At 40.9% G+C, this 16,803-nt stretch overlaps 1 protein-coding gene across 1 annotated transcript in view; it reads left to right on the top strand.

The window, feature by feature from the left end:
* Positions 1-16,803, top strand: part of pkhd1l1.1 (PKHD1 like 1, tandem duplicate 1) — a 64,792-nt gene that overhangs the window by 25,550 nt on the left and 22,439 nt on the right. The window contains exons 35-53 of the mRNA XM_088601921.1: positions 60-164; positions 571-759; positions 1,231-1,401; positions 2,239-2,456; positions 2,989-3,976; positions 4,531-4,779; positions 4,976-5,125; positions 6,056-6,230; positions 7,452-7,608; positions 9,021-9,177; positions 9,604-9,683; positions 10,055-10,184; positions 10,619-10,748; positions 11,006-11,247; positions 11,569-11,705; positions 11,960-12,989; positions 13,895-14,086; positions 14,927-15,078; positions 15,420-15,579. Of these exons, the coding sequence (XP_088458047.1) occupies positions 60-164; positions 571-759; positions 1,231-1,401; positions 2,239-2,456; positions 2,989-3,976; positions 4,531-4,779; positions 4,976-5,125; positions 6,056-6,230; positions 7,452-7,608; positions 9,021-9,177; positions 9,604-9,683; positions 10,055-10,184; positions 10,619-10,748; positions 11,006-11,247; positions 11,569-11,705; positions 11,960-12,989; positions 13,895-14,086; positions 14,927-15,078; positions 15,420-15,579 (4,812 nt within the window). The remainder of the gene's footprint in view (positions 1-59; positions 165-570; positions 760-1,230; positions 1,402-2,238; positions 2,457-2,988; positions 3,977-4,530; positions 4,780-4,975; positions 5,126-6,055; positions 6,231-7,451; positions 7,609-9,020; positions 9,178-9,603; positions 9,684-10,054; positions 10,185-10,618; positions 10,749-11,005; positions 11,248-11,568; positions 11,706-11,959; positions 12,990-13,894; positions 14,087-14,926; positions 15,079-15,419; positions 15,580-16,803) is intronic.

A 16,803-nucleotide genomic window follows, 5' to 3' on the forward strand; every position in this document is an offset into this window, starting at 1 on the left:
GAAAAGTGTTCTTTTTACCAGTTCCTTCTGACTGTTCATCAATTTGTTCAAATGTGCAGGAAACATCACATGCAAAGTGACTTCTGCATCGGAGCACCACCTGGAATGCATCACCCAAGCAAATGAAAGTAGCTACACTGTAACCAATCTTGGTTCCCACCCAGGTAGAGTTGTATTGCAACCTTTTCCTTAGTAGTCAACAGGATTTGCATCTGTGAAAATAGAAAGAGGACATCGTGCTTTTCACGATTTTGCCTTTCTGTTTAAATGTTAAGACTTTATTTCCATGAAGTCATTCCCTGCATGCTCCAAGGTTTCACGTACCCACATATTTTAATTACAGTATGTCCCTTTTTAATTTAAACCTGTTCCCGCTTTCACATCAGATAATGGCCCACAATATCCGTTTCATGGTGGAGCTCAGGTATTGGAATTAGGCACCTCCCGGAAGTGAGATGTGATATCAGATTCAGATATTCCTTGGAGTCTTTGGGAAATCCATATTTAAAGAGGTGCTTCTCTGACCATTGTCTCGTATGAGTTCATGAATTTACTTCACTTTTCTTTTAGACTATGGGGTTGGATATGCCTGGAGCCCATCTTCTCTGGATGTGTATGTTGGAGACACAGTACAGTGGAGCTGGCGGGCCCCTTCTTTAGTCAAAGGGCTTGGATACAGAGTATTCAGTGTCTCCACGCCCAGTAGCACGAACTATGATGGCACTGGTTTCATCAGTGGAAACGCAAAAACTGCTTCAGGTAGGACACGACGCCTATTCACAGGCTTGGAATTGTATTAACACTCCATAGAATTTAGGTGGGATCAATAGCAATTGATATCCCAGTGAATCCATCAGCCAACCTACCAATAATAATAGCAATAAAAATGATGCCAAGAAAAAGAACGATAAAAGAGCTTGGTTCCTTCTTATGACCAGGTAATAGCTTGCTTTTAGATAAATGACAGAATAGTAATCTATCGCATGATTGTGTGGCATATTGCTGGGAGGCCTAACACCCCCCAAAAAAATTTAAACCAAGTATTTTTCCCCAGTGAATGCAGTTTAAAAAATGAAGCGTGTTCAGTATTCAAAGAGATCAACAGAGGCAAGTTGGGAAGGTACACAAGTGGTTGTTTGCTCCAGCTCATCCAGGTGAAGAAGGATGGGGATTTGGGATTTTAATATATAAACCATTACATACATAAAAAAATACTTATTTTCTTGTCAGGATTTTTCAGGTATCGTTTCACGGTGGCTGGGATCTACTACTACAGCAGTGGCTTTGTAGATGACCGAAACAGCAGATTCATGCAAGGAGTGGTGACAGTCAAACCTATTGAAGCCAAAAGTGTCCGCTTTTACCTCTCTGTGGGGGGAATTGAAGCAAAATACACACCAGGTTACTGATCTTTTATGTTATTTTTCGACCAAACTTTTTTTTAAAAGAATGGATTAAGCCAGACTATCCCAGATTACGTCCGAAGCTTTGCCGAATGCATCCTCTGCCGTTGAGGTAGAACTATCAGTAAACACAGTTTGGGACAAGCAAGGTAATGATGCATTGCTGGGCTACTAAGATAGACAAGACTCTTGGGAACATTGCACTACTTTTGATGCTTCAGCTTCAAGTGACAGACGTCAGTTTCTGTATATTTCTACCATACAAGAAATAAGAGAAGTGTAGGGATGGAAGATTCTAAAACCACTGAAATTTGGTTTGTTTGTTTTCCACGGCATATGAGCTCTAGGGCTCTAGAGCTTTTAATTGGATAGAGTTTTCAGGTCTTGTTTTGAGTGATATGTTATTCTAATACGGAGCGCTGAAAAGTTAAAACGGCTCAATTTGCATCGAAATTGCCATATTTTCCCACAGTATGTCCTTGCACCGCACTCTGTTTGAGGCACAAACCCAACATAGAGCTATGGGAAGGTGTTTGTTCATGCACTTTCTTTTATGCCAGGTGCTTTGTTACATCTGTACTAACTCTACAAAAAGCATCTAATATTGCAGCTCTCTGAATGTGAATTCAAAAAAATAAATAATGTTCCATCATGATATTCTTGCCTTTAAGGAGACATGGAACAGTAAGTCATGTGGATGTATTTTTCAAAATACCATACTTTCTAATGTAAAGTCATATACAAGTTTTCAGAAGATATGTTGACATATACAGATATTACATGGCTCTTGTAGTGTCATTTTCACAGACCTAGTTTTGCTTACTGTCTTTTGCAGCTGCACAGCGTTCAAGAAGGTCAGTGACGGACTGCATAACCACGACTCCAAACTGCTCTTATGACCTTAACCCAGGTGCATCTGGAGAAGCTTTCTCATTCCTGCTCTCAGACTGTTATTCTCCTGCCATCACTGCTATCTCACCACCCAGCGGGACCGTCTACACTGTCATAAGCATACAAGGACTAGGGTTCAGCAACACCAGTTGTGCGAATGAGGTTAGACATTTGGGTTACTTTGTTAACACTTAAACTTACACTTAAAGAAAAGTACGTTGTTCAGATGTCTGTAGAAGCAAAGTAGGCTTTCTAAAACTTGTAGGCTTTAATTCCCCTCTCTCGTAACGCAACTTACAGTACGTAAGGTAACTTGCGTCTCATAAACGCAGTACTTTCTTATAGTATAAGTTATCACAAGTCAATTACGCATTTTAGGTTTAACATTGGTTATTAAATAAATGTTAATTCTGCTGTAACAACAGCAATTAACACAATTTTGAAAAGCTACACTATTCATTTTGACGCATGGAGTATCAAATCTTTTTTCTTTAGCATTATGTCATGGTTCATTGACTGATACATTTAGAAAATCAATGGTAAGATAAGCATTACTGGTGAAGAAGCTTTTCTTAAATTTAACGTTCGTTACCTTTGGTATACATGTAGTTTAGTTAGCGTGGTATATGTTTTCACGTAATGAAACATTTGTTGCGGCTTTGTTTAAATATGAGGGCTTGTGGTATTCTTAAAGGTGACCATCGGTGGACATCCCTGCAGTGTTATCAATAGCACAACAACAGAAATCATGTGCAGTCTTGACCCAGAGAATGCCATGCCTGTAGGTGTGGCACAGCTGGTGTCCGTTAGGGTCAACAATCTGGGCACCGCCATCAACTCCGTCGTGAACGAGTTCGGCCGTCGCTTCGTTTTCCTGCCAGTCATCGACTCCATCAGCCCGGAGGCTGGAGCCACCACAGGACGAACGAGAGTGACCATACTAGGATCGGGCTTCTCGGGCTCAGCCAATAGCGTCATGGTGTCTGTAGCCAGCGTGCCCTGCTCAGTGGTGTCGGTGAACTACACGGCCATCACCTGCGACACCTCTCCCTCTACCGCCCGCACGGGGGCCGTGCAGGTGTCCGTGCTCGGAGTCTCCGCCTCCTGCCATTCCCGCTGCGCCTTTGAGTACTCCTCTTCCTCCGTGCCCTCCGTTTCCAGCGTCTCGCCGGACAGCATCAACGGCAGCTCAACGACGCTGACGATCCAAGGATCGGGCTTCGGGAGCCAGGCCGAGGATGTGGTGGTGCTCATCGGGAGCGCCCCGTTTGCGGCGAGTGACGTCGCCGACACGAACATCACCTGTTCCATCGGGCCGTTGCCGGCTGGTTCTTATTCCCTGAAGGTTGTGGTCCTGAGCAAAGGTCTTGCCACAGGAAGTGTCACTCTACGCAGCGTGGCAGAGGCTGCCCTCTCACCCAGCTCCGGCAGCATTCTGGGTGGCACCACGTTATTCATCAGAGGCAACGGGTTCTCCGCTGGCAACACCTCTGTTACAGTAGGGGGCTCTCCCTGCCGGCTCATTAGCGTGGAGCCCAGTGAAGTCCGGTGCACGACACCAGCAAACAATGAAGGGAACACCATAGTGAATATTCAAGTCCTCTCGGTCAGCTACCCTGCTCTGCGCTTTGTGTACTCCCAGTCAGATACTCCAAGGATCACTGCAGTGAGTCCTCAGACAGGTACGTGAATAAAACCTTAACGAGTGAAAGCAGAGAGATCTTATTTCATTCACCTCTTGTTAGCCCATTCAAAATTGCTTGCACTGGGGAAAGAGCATTATTTTCCAATGACACTGAGAAATGTGCAAACTTTGATTGTGAAGTGTTTTACATTTAGAAGGTCTTTAAAGACATTTGAGATGACGCACACTATGTAAAAGCCTTGTGTCAGATTGAATGTGACTCATTTAAATGTGTTTTAACACAAACAGATATTATATATATATTAAATTATACACTTCAGAAACCCTGTGTATGGGAAAATCTGATCCTGAGCAGAAGTTAAATAATGCACTTGATGGTTAAAGAAAAAATCCAGAAAGATCCTTTCATTATTCTTATGACAAGAAAAGACTAAATCAAAGCACTGACCAGGCTATTCTAAGCATCAATCTAACTTTAAATTGTGCCTTATTCTATGGATTCAGTTGATATTGTAGATTCAGTACTGTTGGACTTTGTGAAATTGTGCTGGAAAGCGTTTGAAAGATGCTTTGGAATGTTTATATTCGCAGGTCCCAGCGGAACAGAAATCACCATTACAGGGTCAGGATTCGGCACGGATCTTCAGCCCATCTCTGTGACCATAGACGGTGTACCCTGCAATGTCTCAGCAGTAACTGATACCCAGATTCTGTGCTCTGTGGGAAACCACGCTGGGGGCACTTTTCTAGTTAATCTCCTCCATGGCTCAAAGGGCTTTGCTGCTTCACAAGCTTTCTACACATATGAGCTGCTGCTCACTGGAGTGACACCAAATGAAGGTACTTTAAACCCTCCTGCATCAACTGTAGCGGAGAGGCAAAGTCTATGACATAAACAAACTACTGCATTTTTTTTGTCAAGTGGAAAATTCAGTTCTAACTGTTGGCTTCACAAAAACACTTGCTGCCAAGATGATTTATGTTTGAAAAGTTAATCCTTTCTAAATCGCTGGTTGTTTCTGTGATGCGTGTACAGGAAGCTATGGTGGAGGTTCCATTCTGACTGTACAAGGTTCCGGATTTGATCCAGCGCATTCGAGAGTGCTGATCTGCAACAAGGACTGTGAGATACTGAGGCAGAATTCAACTTTCAGCAGCCTTTACTGCGAAGTTCCACCCAATAATGGTAGGTCTGTAGTGAACAGCTCTTGAAAAATAACAATTCAAAGTCTGGCCAAGATTCTGTTCCTAAGAAGCAATTATTCCCCTCAAGTCAATTATAGTTTCTTTAACACCTTATAAGCTCACAAATAAATGAATAATAAGATTGGAAAAAAATTGGAAGGGCCAGGTGAGTCTATAATGGGATCTAAGTCACATTTTAAACTGATAAAAACAGTTTTTGTGCCTTTTAGTCTCCTCTGCAAACAGCTTCAGGCTAGTTGAAGTGATGTACAACCTCAATTATTCTAACCTGTGAGACTTATCTTACCTCCACACTGTAACCAACAGATTGTGTTTTGTATACCTAGCATTGTCAGTAGTTTGGGTACCGCAGTGAAAGAAGTTATTTTGTTGTTGTGTCATTAATTAAATGCAACCAGCATGCTTACGAGCAGACATTACCATACTGACATTTAGTTAAAGTTCAGCAGTACATTTAATAAGATAATTTTAAACAAGTAATCATTAATTGAATAATGCATTAAAATATCGCAAGGAAAGTATCTTAAACAATACGCTACCTACGGCAAATGAGTAGCCAAAAAAACCTGTTTAGCAAATTGCAAAGCTAAGCCCTCTACTGATGCAACTTAGTTTTTTCTCATGAGCTGTTTTCTGACATTAACATTGACATGTCCTGACATACACTACCTAATCAACAATGGGTAAGCCTTACTCTGATTGCAGCCTGCTGTCAGTAAGACCATACGAACGTGCTGAACGTTAATCTCTGCGGCGTGTGTTGAGACTTCACCATGGAGAAACCAGTTGAGATCTGAAACCACCTTTCCCAACCTGGGCCAAAGGCTGTATCTGTAATGACCTGTGTTGGTAGTCACTGTACTGCTTTAGACCCTTAACACAATACCTTTTCCTGGCCTGTAATTAACAGGAACTGGAGCACAACAGGATTGCCCTGTAGTGGTTCTCAATAGCAACAAAGCAGTGAACATATCAAATGGCTTCTCTTACAAAACCTCCCTGACACCTGTAATTACGGGGGTGTCTCCACGGAGAGGAGGAACTGCAGGAGGCACCAGACTCACCATCACCGGCTCCAATTTCAGGTATTCTTAGCAGGGACCTTTGCACCTATTGGCAGACATGAGTGGGAAACCTGGTGGAGATGCAAGCTAAATGCAGCTAGGAAAGAGAAGAGATTTTGGGCTACGGGGCTAATGGAGGTCTAGAGTGTATTAATAAAATTTGATTGAAGAATATTACATTCGGTTAAATTACCATGCTACAAAAGTGATATCATAACCTTAGAAACCAACAGGAATGATTTCTGGTCTCGGGAGACTGTCCCCTTATATATGGACAGGTTCAAGCAGATTAAAAGGAGGTTTTGCACAAGTATTAAAAACCATTTGAGTATAGACAGCAGAAAGCATCAATCCAGGGAGATATTAAAGTGCTAAAATAAGGAACTGGTTGCAATCATGAAAATCATTTACACTTCTTTACATGTGATGGGGCAGCTTGCCTCTAGCTGTCTTTCTGCTACGTTACTGTTCACTTTCAGTTAACTCTTCTACTTTCATGTCTGTCCTTCCTAGCTCTGGTGTTGTACGGCTCTGGATCTGACTGAATCAGAAAGTTGTTGTTTTTTGTAAGACTTACAGAACTAGTGTTGTTATTGCAGATCTTGAAACAGCACCTCAGATCTAAATCCCAAATCCTCTTGATGATTGTGTACCTGACCTTCAGCCTCATCACATCTGACATGTTTTTTTAGTTCATACAGTTCCTTTGTAGTGGGCTGCCCTCTTGTGGCGATAAGAATGAGAAAAAGAGCAATACAGTTTCTATTCTGTCCACAATGTAACTCAGTCCATTCTATCTTGACCTTCTCTCACTAATATTTTGTGTGTTCTGAAAATCATACTTTCTGTCTTCAAATAATTTTACAAAGTTAAATAAAAATATTGAAAACTTGAAACAATTACTTTAACTATACACTTAAATTAATAGCAATGATTTGCATTAAATATCATATATTATCTAATGAATGACTGAATCTGCCTATACAAAATAAAGAAAATTACTACCTTAAATTCTCAACAAGTACATTCTTATGAATGATTTAATGAGTTCTCTATTAGGATCTAAAGACACATTTTTTAAACATATCGAATATACAGTGCAGTAGTGTTACATGCAGTAAATATGGTATTTTGAGAATTTTTTTAATAATTTGATTCTACTTTCCGTTCTGTTTTCCCGATGTGCAGGATATTTTGGTTGCTTGCAACGGATGATACATTTTTCACTCTCCTTCCCCACAGTTCGAACAGCAGTGACATTAAAGTCACAATTGCCCAGTCGCCTTGCGATGTGCAGTCTGCAAACAGCACGTGCGTCATCTGTGTCACAAATTCCCAGCCCAGCTCCCAAATGGCAAAAGTTAAAGTGGGCATCGGAAATAATGGCATAGCCAAGCTGGTCAGTATTTATTTCAGCTCTTTTTCCATGTTTGTTGACATAATTTGTTGTTATGTTTGTGGCTAGTAGATGAGTAGGACCTTCTGCACACTATGCATTAGGAAAGGTATTTTTCTAATTTGTCATGTGCAATAATGTTTTGAAACTGCTTTTGCTACAAAGGGAAATTTATTGAACTCCCATGTAAAGGAACAAGTAATAGGTTTATTCCATGCTGAAAAAAAGAAGAAAGAAAACACAACGTCTCGGCAATGGAGCCTTCTTCAGGTGTGAGAGCTCTTCAGGTGTTGTGTTTTCTTTCTTCTTTTTTTCAGCATGGAATAAACCTATTACTTGTTCCTTTACAGCCTACGCATGCTGACGCAGCTCCCCACCTGAACTCCCATGTATACTAGTAACGCATGACATACAGTAATATACGTATGTATTGATGATACTATTACTAGTGTACTTGACAACTGTTGCTGAGATCATTTATGGTTCTGTGAAGTTGTGTAAATTGCTATATTTTGTGCTGAAATTATATAGATAATTTTTATATATTTTGTTGCCATCGGATGAAGTATGTTAAACTGACTGCATGGGACCACAGGGTAAATCTTAATAATGTCTGCGTCGGTAGTTTCTGTCTGAGTCTGGAAATGTAAATTTGTTGCCAAAGAGTTGGTCTTTCTCATTGTACAACTGCAGGCCTGGTTTCTTGAATCTGGTCAGTAGCTCAGCAACGTTTATATCTACAGTAGGAGAATTAGATACTCATTGGTTGTTCCAAATTCTCACAGGCATCTACTGTACCAATGTTCTACTGCTTTAATCAGTAAAGGCACATTGGAGCTCTGTGTTGCCCAGATATATCTGGTTTGTGCCTGGGCTATGTTATTTGCTGGCTTTGATGGATATTTCCCAAGTGACAGCACAGGTGACCCAAGTGTGTCAGCCAGGCTATCCTTAGCTCTCTACGTGAATGCAGAGGCTTTTTGGATACCTGTTAGTTGCAATGTTGCCAGTGAGCAATCCTACAATTAGAGCTTACTCTCCTATAAGGATTGAGGTCCTCTGTGGAGCTGGGGGGTGTCTATGGCCCAACACTAGAGTTAGTTTAGAGTGGGCGCAGATCCTTCTTGTTCCTGTACTGATGTACAGGAAGTCAATGAATGGGTGATCAACAACCGGTGATTACCAACTCAGAGAAGATGAAATAGAAACAAAAATGATGATAACACATTAAAGGGAAAAATAAGATTGAGCTAATATGGATTGCTGGAGGGCCAAATGTCCACCTGGCCTTCCAAATAAGCATAGGAAAGCAATTGAACATGAAATATATTTACCAAAGAAATAGAGGATTTCCACAACAGAATTTTTTATGGGCACTTTTTACTAGTTATGGCTTATTTTTTGCTTGACTGTAGGACAATGCAGATTTCTTTTACATTGATGTCTGGTCCTCCAAATACACGTGGGGAGGGCTCTCACCCCCCGAAGAAGGAACATTCGCTGTAATCACCAAAGGACAAACAATCCTGCTGGATACAAGCACGCCTGTACTAAAGATGCTCCTCATTCAAGGTAAACTTTCACAACCACTGCCTGTCAGTGTAGTACATTCCCATAGGTCCCAAAATATATCTAGTGGCTCTTCTCTGGTCTTATTCCAGAGCAGCTTAAGATGTTCTATAACATCTTAAGCAAAACTGTACACAATATTCAATCAAAATACAATACTGTACACGTTTCAGGTTACTACCTAGACATAAAAAGAAAGCAGTGTTCACTAGTGCTTGAAGATCTGTTATCTCCTAAAACACAACTGGTATTTAATTTACAATGTTGCTGAATTTACACCTACCAAAACTAAAAAGACTGGAATTCTTTTGTAAATCCTTTTGTTATCAAGGATTGACAGGTGACTCCTGTGGGTTAATGAGGACCAGGGAAACCAATAGTTTCCATTATATAACATAACAGAACATGAGCTATTTCTCTCTTATTTAGGTGGGATGTTGGTGTTTGATGAAGCTGATATTGAACTTCAAGCCGAAAATATTCTGATCACAGATGGGGGAGTTCTTCAGGTATCATAAATTACAGATTCCAAATATTCTCTTTATACTATGACAATGTAAGACTCCTGCTGTTGAAAATGTTGTTGCTCCCCAAAGTATGTGCATTCTTTATTGCATCACATGACCTTAGTATTGGCCATAAACCTCGTGTTTCCAAGTGCTTTATCCATATATCTTATAAAAAACTACTGAAGTATGGATATATTTTAAAAACAACAAGACTAATATTTATAATGAATAGTTCCTTGCATTTAAATAGGACTTTTCATCCCAAAAAGATATCAAACAATGCATTAGTCACAGATTCGTCTTGGCTGCTTTCTACACATTTTTCTGTACCAACATGATTAACCTTAAGCCAACCTCTCCTGCGCTGTCAGATCGGCACTGAAGCGGCCCCATTCCAACACAAAGCCATCATCACGCTGCACGGACACCTGCGCTCACAGGAGCTGCCAGTATATGGCGCTAAAACGCTGGCAGTCAGAGAGGGAATCCTGGACCTCCATGGTAAACTCCAGCTCTCCACACCGAACTCGATACCACCTCCTGAACACACTGTTGCCCATTAGGAATCATATACAGTAACGTTTTAGAAATACACCAAGGTTTGAATATCATCATCAGTGTCTGTCTGAAGCAAGGTGGATCACCAATTTATAAAGTTGTATAAATATTTTTTGTTAAATATTTGCCATTCAATGAATATTAAAGGGTTTCACAGTTAAATAAGCCATTTTTCACAGTTTGTTTTAAGTTTGTGGTGCTAACAAACACCTCTTTTCCAGTAAGTGTGTTAAAACGTGTCTACACTTGTATTGTAAGACCTTAAAATCTGCAGTTTGAAGGTATGAACACTACAACAAGTCAGAGTCTTTTAAGGCAGGCCAACTCAAAAAAGTTAAGATGAAAAAGATTACGGACAACTTTGATCCTGTTTCTAGGAATTCCTGTTCCTGTTACTTGGACTCGGTTGGCACAGACAGCTCCTAGTGGCTCAGTCACATTGACTTTGCAGCACAATGTGACGTGGAAAGCAGGGGATGAAATTGTTATAGCATCAACTGGACACAGGTAAGATTTTGGTCTGAGATCCAGGACGAAAGTTGAGCACCGACCGAACCAATAATCAGAAATCTTTCCAAAACCGGAAAGCAACATTTGTTTGCATGTGAGATGGATTTGGAATTGGAAAAAAATCTTGAAGTTTTGGGTCAGGCTTATGCGTGAGAAATCATGTCATTGAATCCTTAGTGCTTCAGTTTTTACTGTAGTCAGTCATGTGCTGTAAAGACCTGTAAATATTTCTCCATTTATTCCTGATTTCGTAGGCATAGCCAAATTGAAAATGAGGTCAAGAAAATCGCATCTGTATCTGCTGATGGAAGGACACTGACCCTGACAGAGCCCTTGAAGTACAGACATTTAGGGGTGTCGGTCACCCTGCCAGATGGAACAGTTTTTGAAGGGAGAGCAGAAGTTGGTCTTCTCACCAGAAACATTGTTGTCAGGGGTTCCAATAACATTGAATGGAATGACAAAATAGAGGCCTGTGAAGATGGATTTGACACAGGTAATGTCTGCTATTAGCATAACCTGTAATTCTGTGGATCTGCTAGGCAGTCATCCGAGCCTCAAAATGAAGACAATATCTTTCTTCTGTAAAAAGACAAGGCATTTCTTTAAATATTGCTGTGTACAGGTTATAAACCAATTATTTTTTATTTAACGCCACAATTCCCTTGTTAAGTGGTATGGTGTATTCACTTGTCAGAATGAAGAAACCCATGACAGGCTATTACACTGCAATAGCTTTTTCATTTTCAGGTGTATATTGAACTTGTGCTCTGAAGTCGAAATGGCTTTTAATTTCGATAGTATTCTGCATTTGCAGGCGAATTCGCTACCCAGACGTGTTTCCAGGGAAGATTTGGAGAAGAAGTAGGAAGTGATCAATTTGGTGGTTGCATTATGTTCCATGCACCTAGGCCAAGTGAAAACTTGGCAATTGGAAGGATTGAGTATGTTGAGGTAATTATTGCTTTTGAAGGGTGGATGATGGCTCTAGATGTGGAAATGCAGTGCAATTTTAAAGATATTCTTTCATTTATTTAGGATACTATAGATAATTATAGAGGTAAAAGTCATAATATTCTGAAATAGAGTCATAACTGAAGAGAAGCTTTTACAATGTAATTTCATGATAAAATATGATGTCTACTTTAAATGTTGACATCAGTTCTTTCTCTTTAGCCAGCATGTTTGTCTTATTTGTCCCCATGTAGGTATTCCATGCTGGACAGGCCTTCAGGCTTGGACGTTACCCAATACACTGGCACCTGATGGGAGACATGAAGTTCAAGTCCTATGTTAGAGGATGTGGAATTCACCAAACGTACAACAGGGCTGTCACCATTCATAACACACACAACCTGCTGGTGGAAAAAAATGTCATCTACGACATCATGGGAGGCGCCTTCTTCATTGAAGATGGGATCGAGACTGGCAACGTCCTCCAGTACAACCTCGCGGTCTTTGTCCGCCAGAGTACCAGTCTCCTGAATGACGATGTCACGCCAGCGGCATTCTGGGTCACCAACCCCAACAACACCATCCGCCACAACGCGGCAGCAGGCGGCACCCATTTTGGTTTCTGGTACCGGATGCACGACCACCCAGATGGCCCATCCTACGATCCCAATATCTGCCAGAAGAAGGTCCCCCTGGGAGAATTCAGCAACAACACTGTCCATTCTCAAGGCTGGTTTGGGATCTGGATTTTCCAAGAGTATTACCCCGTGAAGCAGGGATCCTGCTACTCCTATGAGCCCAATCCAGCCGTTTTCAGCTCACTAACCACCTGGAACTGCCAGAAGGGAGCAGAGTGGGTAAATGTGGGAGCAATCCAATTCAGGAACTTCCTGATGGTGAACAACGAAATTGCCGGGATCGAGACCAAACGCATTCTCTCCCCGTATGTCAGGGGCTGGGGAGAAACAGGTGGAGCCGTGATTAAAAACACCACGATAGTTGGCCATGTGGATGAATTGGGCCTTGGTCCGAACTACTGCACTGTACGGGGCATCATTCTTCCCTTTGATGATGGACTGAGTATCATGTCGGTGACGTTTGTCAATTTTGACCGCCCCATGTGTACTGCTATCGGAGTGACGTCAATTGCTGGGACCTGTGTCGACCGCTGTGGAGGCTGGAGCGCCAGGTTTAGTGGAATACAGTTTTTTAACACCTCCAACAAGGCAGGCTTCAGATGGGAACACGAAGTAGTGTTGATTGACAGTGATGGCTCTCTCACAGGTAATGTAGCACTGGCTACAGGGCTGGCTGTTAGCGTGTGTCATGTTTTGTTTGGCTTGTTCTCCCATTCACTGGTCTTCAAGAAAATCAGTAGGAAAATAGTTAGAAAGGTTTCCAGAGGTCTTAACAAATTGAGCAGTATGGTCATCAAGAGAAAGGAATTGATTTCGCAGTGAGGACAGTTTTCTAAATACTGTGAGACTGCATGCTGTCTATTTATTAGTTCAGCAATATTTAAAATCATTTTAATTGTAAAATGCAGGAAGAAAAAGTTGAAATCACTGCCTTAAAACAACACCATATACCAGTGTAATAAGTGCACGAATGGAGAATGATAAACAACCTAACAACCATGAGACATCAGTTACTTAAAAATACTCTTTTTTCATGTTTTCAGTGAAGTGTGACACATTTTCTCAGGTTTGCTCATTTGAATGTTTCCAATCCATCCAGTACTGGACATACTGTACCATTTGCTTTAACCTCTTTTTCCTCATCATGTTCTCTGGACTGAAACTAGGAATTACTGTACAAATGCACTTTTCTGCCTTTTCCACAGAACTTTGCTGATTTAAAATAACCACTCTCAGGTGTTAGTCATCTAGGGCGCGCGAGTAGCGCACAAAAACTCTTAGGTCGCAATGGAAGGCAGTCAAGACCATTAATAAGATAAAAAAAAGACGTTGATGCAAGTTGCTCAATAATTTAAGGTTCACTGTCCACAAAACTTACTGTGTAGCTTTTTGAGACGTTTTAAGTCAGATAATCTCTTCTTCTAAAACATACTTTGGAAGAGGAGGAAAGTGCCAAGGTTTTCATAGTCCTGCCAGCTGGCTGTTTCCAGTTTTCCTACAGTATCTCTACTATGGTTATACTGCAACAGGCCCCATTTCATGTGTCTCCAGGGAATCCTAACCACAAGGTGGTGCCCCGGAGTGGCCTGCTGGACCCGTCGCACTGTACAGAAAAAGCCGAGTGGAGTGTGGGATATCCCGGAGCCGTGTGCGATGCCACAGTGAGCTTCCATCGGCTCGCCGTCAACAACCCCAGCCCTTCCTCTCTTCTGGCAAAGAACATAATCCTGTCCAACTCCCACGGTACAGCTGAACAGTCAATCAATCAATCAATCAAGGTTTATTGATCAATGCACGAACAGTACAGCAGACAGCGGGGTTTTGCCGGCAATGAAATGCTTTGTCTGCGAGCTCGTCAGAGGGATAGGACCGTAGAATCTATAGGGATTAGATTAACATTAGGATACAATTAATTACACCATTGCAATTTACAATACGCATTACAGATTGGGCGAAAGTAACACAAGGGGAGGAGGTATTTAGCGCTCTTTATACAGTATGTGTCCTGAAAGCGCAAGTGACAGGAGGGCGCCTGGTGCCCCCTGTCAGTTCAAAGAGGTAACTGCGGGCGTCTTCTGGGGTTGGCTGTATCATCTTCGGTATCATCTTCCGGATGGTAGTAGAGAGAGCAAGATGGTTATATAACCAACCAACATCCTTTGTGATTAAAAAAAACAATCTCTCTCATTATTAAATCTTGCAGTGATTTACTGTTTCATCAATCAAAGATGTTCCATCTCTGTTTTTTGTCTCTTACAGTGACTCATACAGTAAAAGGCACATTTCTTTTACAGGATATAGATTTTTATAATACTGGAAGTTATTTATGTAACCAATGATTGCTTAAAAAATTTTAGGTAGCAGAAGTAGAATTATTTATTGTTAGACCCCTGCAAAACCCAGTACAATAATTTAACATTTATAACTAGCACTTGAAACATGCCTTTCTTCTCTCGTTTTTTGTTCTTGTTTGGAATTTTACAAAGGATTTTACTGAAATGTGTTGTTGTAATTAGTGCATGTATGTTATTTGTGTTTTATTGAAAGATTCTGAACTGGTCCTTTCTCTGATTTATAACACAGGCATCAGTGTGGTTCCTTACTTAGTGAAAAGACTGACCCACAGACCTGGCTGGATGGCTTTGCTTCCTAACTCAGACACCTTCAATTGGCGCTTTGAACAAGAGGATCATATCACAGACATTTCATACAGTTCCATGTTTTATGGCTTCAAGGTAATCTTCAGGATTTTGGAAAAGGCAATCTCCACCTTTTATGGTACATGAATGTAGATATAAAGTATAGTGATTGCTTTTTAACCTTGTCCATTGGAAAAAGCTGTGTCACCCCTTCTGGAATAATAGTTAATTTAAAAATAAATGTAAAGAAATTTCAGACTAGTTGGAAGAAGAGGTTGGAACCTTCCCTGTGTATTGGAAACAGAGCAGTTACTGTAAGACCTATTGTACATACCACTGTTAACCACTGAATAAGGCTGTGTGTGTTTAAGGAAATTTTACGTTACATTTCTGATGATGTTTAACTTAACAAACTGCTTCGCAATTCATTCCAACAGGAAGCAGACTACGTAATAATTTCCCACAATCTGACTCAGCATCCAGATATGTTCCGTATCATTGATATAAGAAACGGATCATCACAGCCTCTGAATTTCACCAACAATAAAAATGGAGACTGGTACTTCGATGACAATACAACAACTGTTTATTACATGGGTGAGTTTAATTTCCCTTGCCCTTTATTAGATTTCAGTCTATTTTTAAACTTTTATTTTTGTTTCAAATAAAAACTTAGCTCATTCCAAATAGACACTTGAAGTAATTAAACGGGTTTTTTAACAGAACAAAACAGAAACCAGGTTTCTGCACATAATGTAATCTAGTCAAATTTCTTTCAATTAGAATGCATACAACAGTGTCCAACCTGACGATAGACTTCACCCAGCCATGTAAGGTAGATTGAGGACACAGCACCACATCAGGGAAAACATTTTTTTTTAAAAACAATCTATTACAGAATACCGCTAAAGCACGTAGGTGCATGTCCAATATACCATGAGACGAGAAGTCTGGGAGCGAACTCAAACTGGCGCCACTGGCATGGTGTCATATTTTCCATGGATAAACTGAAATCAGTTTAGCCATTTTCTTAGGTTTTTAGAGGAAGTGAAAGTATTTTGGAAGGAATGGTGGCGCAGTGTTTCGCATTACTGCCTTGCAGCACTGGGGCCCTGGATTCAGATCCGGAGGTGCTATTTGCATGGTGTTAATTTCCCTTGCCCTTTATTAGATTTCAGTCTATTTTTAAACTTTTATTTTTGTTTCAAATAAAAACTTAGCTCATTCCAAATAGACACTTGAAGTAATTAAACGGGTTTTTTAACAGAACAAAACAGAAACCAGGTTTCTGCACATAATGTAATCTAGTCAAATTTCTTTCAATTAGAATGCATACAACAGTGTCCAACCTGACGATAGACTTCACCCAGCCATGTAAGGTAGATTGAGGGCACAGCACCACATCAGGGAAAACATTTTTTTTTAAAAACAATCTATTACAGAATACCGCTAAAGCACGTAGGTGCATGTCCAATATACCATGAGACTGAGAAGTCTGGGAGCGAACTCAAACTGGCGCCACTGGCATGGTGTCATATTTTCCATGGATAAACTGAAATCAGTTTAGCCATTTTCTTAGGTTTTTAGAGGAAGTGAAAGTATTTTGGAAGGAATGGTGGCGCAGTGTTTCGCATTACTGCCTTGCAGCACTGGGGCCCTGGATTCAGATCCGGAGGTGCTATTTGCATGGTGTTTGTCACGCCCTGTACACGCTTCTGTCCTGTTCCTTGTTCCCTGTGATTATTCATGTCTTTCCAGTGTGTCCTGTTGTGTAGCCTATTCACTTCCTGTGTCTGCTCGGCTCCTGGCTCAGCATTGAGG

This window comes from Lepisosteus platostomus, chromosome 12 (genome assembly GCF_059453375.1).
Source record: "Lepisosteus platostomus isolate fLepPlt1 chromosome 12, fLepPlt1.hap1, whole genome shotgun sequence".
Lineage (NCBI taxonomy): Eukaryota > Metazoa > Chordata > Actinopteri > Semionotiformes > Lepisosteidae > Lepisosteus > Lepisosteus platostomus.